Raw genomic sequence first — 12413 nt, forward strand, 5'->3', positions numbered from 1 at the left:
CACAGGAACTGTGTCTAATAATACACAGATATTGAAAAACCTAACTACCGAAGCAATCAACTCAGGTGAAACTAAATAATTCAACACTGATTATGTCACAAAATCAGTTTACTCTCCAACACAAATGAAAATGCGAGAACTGTGGCTATTAGATATTAAATTTACATGCAGAAACTAAACTATTAAAGCACACAGATGATATAATAAAATTTGCTCGTGGAACTCCTAATGCCAGGAATTTTTTGCTGACTTCTACTGCAAGGATTTGACCATCTGGTATAACCTTTCAGTTGATTACCCTCAAATACTCTGTCAAGACCCTTTTGTTCTGCATATTTATTTTCTCGAACAGTCTTTGGAGCAGTATGCTTAAGAAGTTTTGGTGCCCAAATTGATACCTTTGCACTCTTAAAGAGCTCAGCCAGTGTCTTGACCAGCAGCTTGTCCTCCTCCCATGAAAAGATTGTAGGCACCATCTGCTTAAACCACTACACTGTTCCCATCCTTCCACAGACAAACATAAGAGCACATTTGTCCAGATAGACCCTCCTGATACTGGATCCTGGACTTGTGTCACCCCCAGTATTCTAAAAGAGAGCCATGTGAACAAGTTATATCTGCTGCAAGTCATGTTGGCCAGTGGATGTCCATGTTGGATAACTACCATCCAGAAAACTGATGCTATAGTACTTTATGTTGAGAAGTGGGAGTATAAGACTCCTCCCTTGTTCTCTTGTTCCCTGTTTTAGAGGTAGAGGGAGTCTGATTACCCTCGTCACCATGAGCCAGTCTTTTTCTGAAGATCTTAGGTTCAAGACCTTTTTGTTCAAATTTGCATCATATAACATTGCCAGTAAAGATGCCCATATGAAGTTATTACACAATTTCAACCATTCTTTAGAATTTCCCACAAATGTATGTCAATTGATTTAAGTCCCTTTAAAAATATATGATTCATATGTTTGTGATATGTGAATCTTTTGAATCTAACTTGTGGATATCTAGCATAAAAAAGTGTGAGGAAAGGTAAGTTAAACATGTCTCACAATAGATAATGTTTGTAATAAATATAATGGAATATGTAGCAGTGTTGTCCAATCACCCACAAGTAGTACAAATGCTAAATTTAATTCAGGAGGAAGAAACATAAATCTATATGGTCATCAGCACAACTTTGAGAATCATACTGATACTATTACAGAGTATTTGCAGGCTTTTATATTTCAGTGCTCAATTTATGAAGTGTGGCAGTTTTACAGAATTGATGTTTACCTATACCCATTCTGATGTTTTCAGTTATTGCTACATACAGCCATTGTTATGATATATCATAGTTCTACAGAATTGTTTTTACCCCTATCCATTCCCATGTTTTAAACTCTACTGCATACAGTAGCTGAATTGGATATATGGTACGGAATGCTATTGAAGGTGGCATATTATCAACTCCCCTTGAGCCTTTGGGAAAATTTCGAATGATGTGCCAATTGATTGGGACTACCAGGGATCAATGAAACCTCAACCTTGACCAGAGAGAAACAGAATAGGCAGGATCTACAATATGATGAAAAATCGAGCCAACAAGCTTCACTAGAAAATAGTGAACTACCCTATAAAAATACCTATAAATTTTTGCTTTCTAATAAAAAAAGTTATCAGTTACTGTCATATATAATTTGTGATTTTAAAAACTGTATTTGACTGAGAGTAGATTTTATTGAAATGTGTAGAGACCTGCATACACTTATTCTGTAATGTAATTATTTTATTGAAATTTTATAACAAACTGTTTATTAGTTGCAAGCAACAGTAGCAATTAATGAGTCACTCATGCTCCAGTTTCTATGTGTTATGCTATGTGACAATACAAATTTTATTCTATTGTATGTTTTCAGACATTAATGAATGCCTTGTTGATCCATCTGTATGTTCTCACCACTGTCAAAATGTGAAAGGGAGCTTCAGGTGTCTTTGCCCACCTGGCTATAATCTCATGGAAGACCGAAGAACTTGCACAGGTATAATTCTATTATTGCTGGATGTATCTTTGAATAATTTATGATTTATGCATTAACACCTATCATTTATTTCTTTTCTTGAACATGATTTTTGAGCTTATTTGTCAAGCATTATAACTTTGACATGTGAAACATGTCTGCTGATTACTGCACAATCAGTAATCTGCCACTCATCTGTAAACTAGATCTGCAAGAGTACTCTCTACTGTTTGAGCCACACTTTTTCTAAAAAAAATAAGTCTAAAGACACATTAAAAAAGTTAAAAAAAGGTGAAAATGCAAATACGGAAAGTGTAATATATTGTGCATGCATTTGAAAGGAAGCATCTCAGAACTTTTAAACTTCTACAAGAAGTTCTCATAAGTGACACGAGAGAATTAAAAATAACACAACAATTAAAAGTGAGTGTTGCAACAAAAAATACATTGTCCACTAACAAAACATCTGAAAATGCTTGTTGCAAATGAAACATATTTTGTGTCAACCATGGGCAAAGTCAGTTTCAACCTTAATAACATGCAACAGAGAATTATGTTTGACAAAATTTCAAATGAGGCTCAGTTAAAAGAAGGTACAATAATTCTACAAACCACAAGTTCATGACAAACACAGTCTCCATTCACATACATGGTGAACCATAACAAAAATGTAATGTCAAATACAGAAAAGTAAAACTAATCTTTTCAATGGAACCTGGAAGAAGAAAGTGATGTTTTTTGGGTGACAACGATGTTTGAGATGTCATTCAAGAAACAAAATACATCAAAAGTTAAATGGCCATTTTAAGTTATTTCAAACCAGGAGATTGCTGAAATACAAGTTCTTCTTGAAATAATTGTCACTTCTAATAAACTAACAAATAAAACCTTCCTTGTGATCTATGGTGGCTCCAATGATGTTGCATACAACAAAGGTTTGAATGCTGTTAATACCATGACTGCAACTATAAAACACTTAAAGCTTACAGTATGACAAACCTCTGCCATCATGTGTGAATGGTGCGTTAAGTGCTGCAATCATGCAGAACTCTTCATCGGCTTTGCAAATGAGCACATGATTGAAGAAAATATTTAATAGATAATATTATGAAAGCCATGGAATGCATCTTAGCTATATTAATTTGTAGTATTATCAAATGTGTGGGAAACCTTATCCAGTTCAAACAAATGTTTTTGCACAGATAGCTCACTATAAATACTTCAACCTTTAGTAACTGCACTCATGTACAGGGGTAGGACAAGAATACGGGAACACCACAAGAAATGCATGCACAAACATAAATGCAGTGCTAGCCATGCCTGTTGGTTATACTGTTGTGTTTGACCATGAACACCACCTGTGAAATGTCCTCGGTAAGTGAATTCAAACATGGGTAAATTGTTGGTACTCGTATGATGGGTGCTTCCACAACCAAGGTAGCCAAAGTCTTTGGTGTTTCAAGAAGCACTGTATCTAAGATTTATTTCACGTACTGGAAAGTGGAAAAACATCATCCTTGAAGTCACAACAAAGATGGAAGAGTGTGTTGGGCGATCATGACAGACACTCATTGAAGAGGATCATGATGAAAAATAAGAGACAACAGCTGCAAAAGTCACTACAGAAATGAATGTCACATTCATGAAACCTGTCAGCAGGAAAACGACATGAAGGGAGCTCTAGAACTGGGAATTGCAGGGCCAGCTGGAATATGAATACCACACATCAGTGATGCAAATGACTGTAACAGGAAAACATGGAGCTAAAGCCATAAAACCTGGGCTATGGAACAGTAGAAGAAAGTGGTTCAGTCAGGTGAGTCTTGTTCCACACTGTTTCCAGCTTCTACTGAGTTTGTGTCTCAAGAAACATGGTGGGAGTTCAGTGATGATTTGGGCAACCATATTGTAGTATTCCATGGGCCCCATGCTCACTCTGCAAATTCACATTACAACCAAGGATTATGTGACCATTTTGGCTCACCAGGTCTATCCCATGGTACAATGTTTCATCCCACTATGGTGATACTGTGTTCTGAGAAGACGAGGCCCCTGCTCACACAGCTTGCATTGTCCAGGAGTGATTTTGTGTGCATGAGGATGAATTGTCACTCCTCCCCTGGCCACAACAGTCACCAGATCTTAGTACTATTGAGCCTTTGTAATCTACTTTGTAGAGAAGGGCTCATGATAGATATCCAGCTCCATCGTCATTCCAATAACTGGCCACTATTTTGCAGGAAGAATTCTATATGAATCCCTTGAAAACAATACAGGACATGTATTTATGAAACAACTGGAAGGTGTTGTGAAAGCCAACAGGTGTCCTACACCATAATACAGTAGGTGTGGTGATGTGTTGTTTTTGTGGTGCGTCCATATTACTGTCCACCTGTTGTATAAAGACCCATGGAAAAACTCCTTAGTCAAATAACAGAATAAAGTCTCAGATCATTGAGTAGTTATTGTTTTTGGGCAAAATGATATCAATTATTCTGAAAAGCAGAAACTGGCAAATTTTCCATCATAATATTAGAGACTTGAATAGTAAGCTAAATGACAGTACAGTTGATGTTACGGTGGTAATTGGTTTCCTGACTGGAATTAGTACCTGATTCCATGCTAGATATGCATTCAGTTATGCTCATTCTGACTTCGTTTGAGAAAAACGAGTAGTCACATACTTACCTTTATTCTAGAATGTCTTTAAAATGTTAAAACTGCATAGTTGTCACTTGGAAGTTCACAATCTACAAGGTACACTTCCTATAATAGTAGAGTTGGTTGCCAGAAATAAAAAGGGTGGAGATCAGTTTAAGTGATTTTCATGATTTATTCAAGCATTGGATTCCACATATAACTCAGTGTGATAAACATTTTACTGTGAGCATCAATACTGTGCAACACTGTGACATTAAGTGAACTTTAAAAAAATGTATCTGCTTTCTATAAGGGGTGATCAAAAAGTTCTCATTTCAGGGCACTGGTGCAGCATACATGCAATGTGGCTTGACTCTGATGCAGGTATATAAGTACCAACATATAGGCAAAGGATTAGGGTGGCATTCATGACTTTTCGATGTGCATGCGATAAATGCAGAAACATGAACTTTGGCGATGTTATTAGCAAATGTGTCCAAACAAGACCTACATGGTGCTATTCTTTTCTTGGTTGATGAAGGACAAACACTGGTGGACATCCACTGGAGAATGAAGAATGTGTATAGGTCAGCATGTCTGTCAAAAACCACCATTATGGAATGGTATTCCAAGGGGTGCTGCTGCTTCAGGGTAACACGTGTTCCTCATATCACAAATGTCGTAATGCAGAAGTTACACCAAATCAAGTGGGAGACACTTAAGCACACACCCTATAGTCCTGATCTCTCGCCAAGTGATTATCAAGTCTTCAGTCCCTTAAAAAAGACCTTGATGGGGTGATAATTCCTGTCAGACATGGACATGCCATGTTTTACCAAATGGGTTTCGTCAACCTGGTGTGTCAGTCAGATGATTGCCTCAAATGGCTCTAAGCACTATGGGACTTAACATCTGAGGTCATCAGTCCCCTAGACTTAGAACTACTTAAATCTAACTAACCTAAGGACATCACACACATCCATGCCTGAGGCAGAATTCGAACCTGTGACCATAGCAGGCACGCAGTTCCAGACTGAAGCACTTAGAACCGCTAGGGCACAGTGGCCGGTGATGATTGCCTCAGTGCTCATAGCAATTTTGTCTGACTGGTATACTGATTCTAGACTGTACTGCCTTTGAAAGTAAACTTTTTGATTGCCCCTTGTAGTACATCCAAACAGTATCTCTTCCTCTCACTTTTTCATGCCAAATGTGCAATTAGTCCAGAGTCAGTAAAATGTTTAAATTTTAACATCCTTAGGTCACTAATGAATGACCTGATTAATGTTAAATACAAAACTGATGTTTACAATTTTCACGTAATAATTCTACTTCTGATAATGACCAATAGCTATGGGAATATAATCTATTGTTCCTGTTCTTCAGTAGTACAAAGGACGTGAGATCAGCATTTGTTTCAGAACTACAAGATCATTTTTTAATGTTTACTTTTCTCTGAAAGTGATATTACGGTGTTATAAAAATCAAAATAGGATCCTAGAATAAACATTTGTCAAAAACAAGTTTGTTTACAAATTTTTATTTAAGACACAATTTAAATACATTATACTTGGATTATAACCCAACATGACATGTTTGACAAAATTCAAAATGCATTGTGAATACTCAATTTATAAGTTTTCTAATGAGCTATAAATTCTCGAAATGTAATGACTTTTTATAAATATGCAGATTGTGTACCAACTTTTATATCATAATAGTTTTGATTTCATTTTCTTATGGAAGTTATAAAAGGAAATTGAGTATTATCTATATTTAAACTGTTGCTTTTCAATATATTAGTTTTAGATATTTGTGTGTCACAAATATAGTTGAAATTATAGCTCATTAAAAAAGACTAACTCTTATTAATTACACAGAAGGGTTGCACTTCTGTCACATCAAATGATTCTCTTCAGTCGTCATTGGTCCCATTCGTGCAGGATCATTTTCCAGCCACAGCAATATTGAAGGTTTGATGTTTTATCAGATTCCTGTTAATCACGGTACACTCATGAAATGGTTGTGCAGGAAAATCCACACTTCATTGCTGTCTTGGAGATGCTGTGTCGCATCGCTTGTGCACTGACTGTAATACCACATTCAAACTCATTTAAATCTCGATAACCTACCATCACAGCAGCAGTAACTGATCCAACAACTGTGCGAGACACTTGTTGTCCTATATAGGTGTTGCCGACCACAGCACCATATTCTGTCTGTTTACATATCTCTATTTGAATATGCATGGTTATACCAGTTTATTTGGTGCTTCAGTGTACATTGCCTTACCAAAAAGTCCAGCTCATGGGAAACATGGTCTGAGGTCAATGTAACTTTGTACACAATTACACAATCTGTACGTGTGCCGATGATTAGAGCTGCAATTCTCTGTGAGTGGTAGAATGGCCCCCAGACTTCATTAGTGTTGTTTTTGTTTAGTGTTATTACCAGGCCTGATAAGGTACATTAGGGGCATGAACAGTGTCAGATGTTTAGTTATCACTGTAAAGTACCAGGAGATGCTGCATATTCATGTGAGACACCATTATTTGCACCTGACAGAGTTCGAAAAGTCACTCATTGTGAGTCTCCGTTTGGCTGGCTGTTTGAATCGTGCAGTATCCAAAGTTTTGGTGCATTTGGATGTGGTAGTGGACCCATGTTTGACTGAATAGGAACATGAGAGCAGGCATGCTAGTTTGAAGGCTCTGGTTGACCACAACAAGGTGGAATCACTGTATTGTACTGTGCAACCCCTTCACATCTGTGTCTCCAATCCAAGAACAAGTAATGGACTCTCTGCAACATTCTGTGTCATCTCATATCATTAGTCAGAGATTAGTAGCAGCTGGACTAGGGAATTACTGTCCCATTTGTAGGCTGTTATTAACCCCACAACACAAAAATTTTTATTTGAGTGCGTCATTCGATGGGAGTGTGGATCAGCTGTGAGGCATACCGAGACGGTCTGTACAGTTGCAATAATGCTGTGTCCCAGATGCTGCAGTGGTTGTACCACACCTGCCTGGTAAGCAGGAGATCCTAGTTTCGAATCACTGTGCAGTACACATTTTCAGTCATCACTGCTGATTCCACTTAATGTCCCACTGCAGCTGACAGCAGTGATCCCCCTTCAACTTACAAAAATTTGTCTTTGGAGCAGTGCCATGATTGGGAAGCATTGACTGTTGATGAAGGATGTACCACTGTGTTCTGCAGTGAATCACTGTTCTGCACTACCCCGAACGTCCATTGTCAGCTAGTGTGGTAGTGACCTGACAAGAGGACCCATTCTCATAATGGTTTGGAGAGGCATAATGGTGTTACACCTGGCATCATGGTACAGTAAACCATCTGTTGTGGCTTCAAGTCATGGCTGGTAATGATTGAGGGATCTCTGATGGCAGAATGATATGTTATGGACATCCTGCATCCTCATGTGTTACCTCTCAAGTAACAGAATCGTGGAGCCCTTTTCCAACAGGACAATGCTTATACACGCTAGATAGCCTGATCTGTCTCCTGTAGAATATGTATGAGACCAGCTCAGATGTCAACTCTGTCCAAATGCTAGTATCTAGAACATCAAGTACCACTTACAAAAGTTGTGGACCAACTTGCCTCAGGAGAGGATCTACCTGATAATTGGGCTCATACTACCAAGTTCTTTGTGAATGTAATGTGATTAATAACTTCACATTCCCTCTCAAGTCATGAAGTTTTGTTTCATTTTCTCCTCCTCTTCTGGGTGCTTCACATTTTTTGTCAGACAGAGTAATTCTAGCTTGTTAATTATAAAAATATACAAGGTACCTTCAAAATATCTTTTTTTGAAGTAGCTGGGCTACCTTAATGTAGACCTGTGTTACTTTGAAAGGTATGTCATAGTTCTTGTGGATTTTTACATAAATATCTTAACACACAATAAAAGAAAAACAGACGCAGAAATTTTGATGTAGTCCTACAGCTTTTCTAGTCAATTTTCTCACTATAATAACTCCAAATTCTAGTGCACTAACACATTTTACTTTTCCATCTGTGTAATGCCCTCAATGTTGGTGGCATATTTACCCCTGATCTTCCTTCTTGTTTGATGTATTTTTATACTAAATTTCTTAATTGTCTCTCTAACCATGATGAGCAGAGGCCTACTCTTAATGACAAATATTTGCTGTTGAACAATTGAGCTCCACTGGAAAGCAGTGAGGTCAGTACATGAAGAAGCGATTTATGACTTTAGATTATGCCTACAATATGAAGATTGTAGACACATGTGTTGTGAAAAAGCTGTCAATTCCAAGTATAATTTGCTTATTAGTGCAATTTTGAAATGTAGGAAAAACTGTATGGATTGGCACAAAAAATTCACAAAGAAGTGAGTGATTATCATGAGAATAGAGATGTCTTAGAGAAAAGTTATAATTGTATATCACATTAACAGCATGAAATTAGAACAATGTAGTAAATTATGAGGTGCGAAACTGAAGTGATCTGCACCAACTGAAATAGAGGCATTTTAAATGGTGTTGAAAGACGTATAGGCAATCACAAAAAGACCAGTTTTTAAGTGTTCTTAAATAAATGGGCTGCAGTGGCTTCATAGGAAAAGCTAAAGGAATACTGAAAGATCCTTATTCTAATATTTTTAAAGAAACAAGCACATGTTCTATAGCCATTAAAGAAGATAGGAAAACCATATCTGTTTTATGATTGAAGTTTCAACAAGTGTAGATAATATTTCCAGAAAATTGCTAAATGCCTCCTGCTCAGAGGATGTAAAGGCAGTTGTTTTCCACAAATGTAATGCATCACTCAGTCAGGATTCTTCCCTGATTTGATTTTTAAAGCCTGGAAATTTTACATTGTGTTTCCATAAAAACATGAGGCTAATGACAAAATGTTAAATATACAGTAAGTATTTTTTTCATAACATAGGGCACATGCAACAAGAAAAGATGTATATACTCACAACAGTAAGTTCCACTTACTTTCACATGCTTTTAATAGTTAACAAATAAAATTATACATCAAAATACTGGACACATAGTGCCAAAAATGACTATGTCTATGAGATATAGAAATATTAAAGCTCACAGTAGCTACGCAAATATTAAAAAACATAGTGTGTGTGTGTGTGTGTGTGTGTGTGTGTGTGTGTGTGTGTGTGTGTGTGTGTGTGTGTGTGCATCTTATACTGAAACAGTTGTGCAAGTTATGCAACAAATAGAATATTATGCTTACAACAAGATTAAAAAATCTTTTCTTAAGATTTAAACTGTGTGCCAAAAAGGATGAGTGCATATAGTTAATGCAAGTTTACCTTCAGTTACTTGTCAATAGAATAAAAAGTATGCTACATTAGCATTTCATTTCCTTCCTACCTAAAGGTATTGCTTTTATTCGTAATCAACAGGGGTATTTTGTTGAAGCCTATGCTGTCCAAATTTCTCAGCCCACCTTGACTTCTGCTCAATCTTTGGATCACCGGATGAATGTTTGCTTTGATTCTTGTGTCATGATTGTGGATCTCTAGATATATTGGAAACAAACGAAACTTGCTGGACTGCAAATACTGGCAACTTACAATGCATAAAGTTTTTTTGAAAATGGTTTTAATGGTCTATCCCACTGACAATCTGTTCATTATTTTCATTATTCTTTATAGAGTAAGGAATTTTTTTTTCTGTAGAAAGCCACCCCCCCCCCCTCCCACTTTAGGGAATGCCGTATACTATTGTTGACTGTGCAAGTCCATGATACACTGTTTTTAGAGTTTTTATATCACATTCCTGCCCGAGGATTCTGGATGCATAACGAAAGTTTTCAAGTTTTCTCTGTGGTGGTCCCACAAGAGTAAAATGGCCATCTGCATGCCTAGAAATTGTCTCTGCATCTTGTTCAACTTCTTTGCCTTCAATATGTATGGGTTTCATACACACATTATGGTTTCAGTATGGTTTAGAGAGCATATAAATTACCTTGTTTGGATTTAGCAATAGTTTATTGTTGTGAAGCAAAGACAGAAGTGTTTCAGTTGTGCCATTAACCTTGCATTTCAGTTGCAAAGCTGAGGTGGACTGGAAGAGAAAATTTGTGTCATCTGCAAACAACACAGAAATATTTGGTAGATTTAATGGAAGGTCATTAGATGTTCTGAGAAATATCAAGTACTTATTGAGCTGTTTATGACATTACATACAGATGTGACAGTTTTCACAGAAATATTCTGTAATAAATGGTTCAAATGGCTCTGAGCACTATGGGACTTAACATCTGAGGTCATCAGTCCCCTAGAACTTAGAACTACTTAAAACGAACTAACCCAGGGACATCATACACATCCATGCCATAGGCAGGATTCGAACCTGTGACCGTAGCAGTCACGCGGTTCCAGACGGAAGCACCTAGAACCGCTCGGCCACACTGGCCGGCTTCTTTAATAACTAATCTTAGATACTATCAGCACCACATGCAGATGGTGATTGTGGCTCATGATTTTTCAATTACTGGGATCAGAAAAATTGTCACATCTGATGTTGGGAAAAAAGATTTTGTGATTCAGCTTGTATGGTGATTCCTTCACCAACGAAGTGAATTCAGTTTTTTATTATATATTTGTAAATGTTAATATTGTCAAAGTTCAGAGTTAAAGGAGATTACTCACCAAATAGCAGAAGCATTGAGTTTTCAACAGGCATACACACAAGAAAAAGAAAGCTTTGCTAGATTTTAGAAAAAAACCTGTGAAAAGCTAGAGTACACACACACACACACACACACACACACACACACACACACACAAACACCTTTGTGCATCTACATTGTGCTGGCTGAACACAAAATGCTGGGATTTACATTCTGCCACAACTTTCCTTGTTATAATGTTTATTTCAAACGTTTCTATTATCCTGTTGAATGGCTGTTCCAGTAACCAGTCATAGCTTCTAAGTAAAGCGGTCATCATGGCTTTACTAGCCATGGTGCTGCTGTAGGTGATATGCTGTTACCTTCTTCCAAACTCTGAAATGACTTACCAGCCAGTTATAGGAGGACCTACAGTTTTACATGGGTTCCAAACCACAGTGCAGCTTTCTCACATCAACAAATATCGCCAGAGGTGAAAGAAGTGATATTTGATAGACAAAAATCCTAAAACTGACTGGGGATCAAACACAAAACCTTTGGCTTTCTAGTCTGGCATTTTACAGCTGAGCCACTGAACTACAATAATACATCCTCGGTTCAGTAATATTTTAGAGAAATTTATTTATTTGTTTGTCCATATAAATCACTTTTTCAGTACATATATCATACACAGGATAGTGGACAGGAAACCTTTTTAGCTATTGGTTTTACAAACATCAAACATACGTCATTTAAATTTTTATGACAAATTGGATCTATACAGTTAATAATTACATATTTTATTAACCACTGTACATTTTCAACTTATTTCTACAGTTCAAGATACAAATTATGTTTTTTCTTGTATAAGATACTGTGAGACTGAATAGTAGCAGTTTTGTTGAAGATAGGCTGCCACAGACTTTTTGAAGTTCTGTAGTTCAGAAAGAGATTTTATATGTCATGATAATCTGTTGTATAATTGTATAGTTCCTGCATGATATACACCTTTTTGGCATAAAATGGTGTTACAATGACTAATATGTATGTCACTGTCTGACCTGGTACTGTAATCATGGACACTTGTTTTGATAAGAAACATCTTCTTTTCTCAGTATTTTTTTTTTCACATGCACAACTACTTCCAAT

At 36.8% G+C, this 12413-nt stretch overlaps 1 protein-coding gene across 1 annotated transcript in view; it reads left to right on the forward strand.

Annotated features, from left to right (window-relative positions):
* LOC126185204 (hemicentin-1-like) overlaps nucleotides 1-12413 on the forward strand; it is a 747875-nt gene that overhangs the window by 663332 nt on the left and 72130 nt on the right. The window contains exon 51 of the mRNA XM_049928085.1: nucleotides 1896-2018. Coding sequence (XP_049784042.1) covers nucleotides 1896-2018 — 123 coding nt within the window. The remainder of the gene's footprint in view (nucleotides 1-1895; nucleotides 2019-12413) is intronic.

The sequence above is a fragment of the Schistocerca cancellata genome, chromosome 4, assembly GCF_023864275.1.
Source record: "Schistocerca cancellata isolate TAMUIC-IGC-003103 chromosome 4, iqSchCanc2.1, whole genome shotgun sequence".
NCBI classification, from domain to species: Eukaryota; Metazoa; Arthropoda; class Insecta; order Orthoptera; family Acrididae; genus Schistocerca; species Schistocerca cancellata.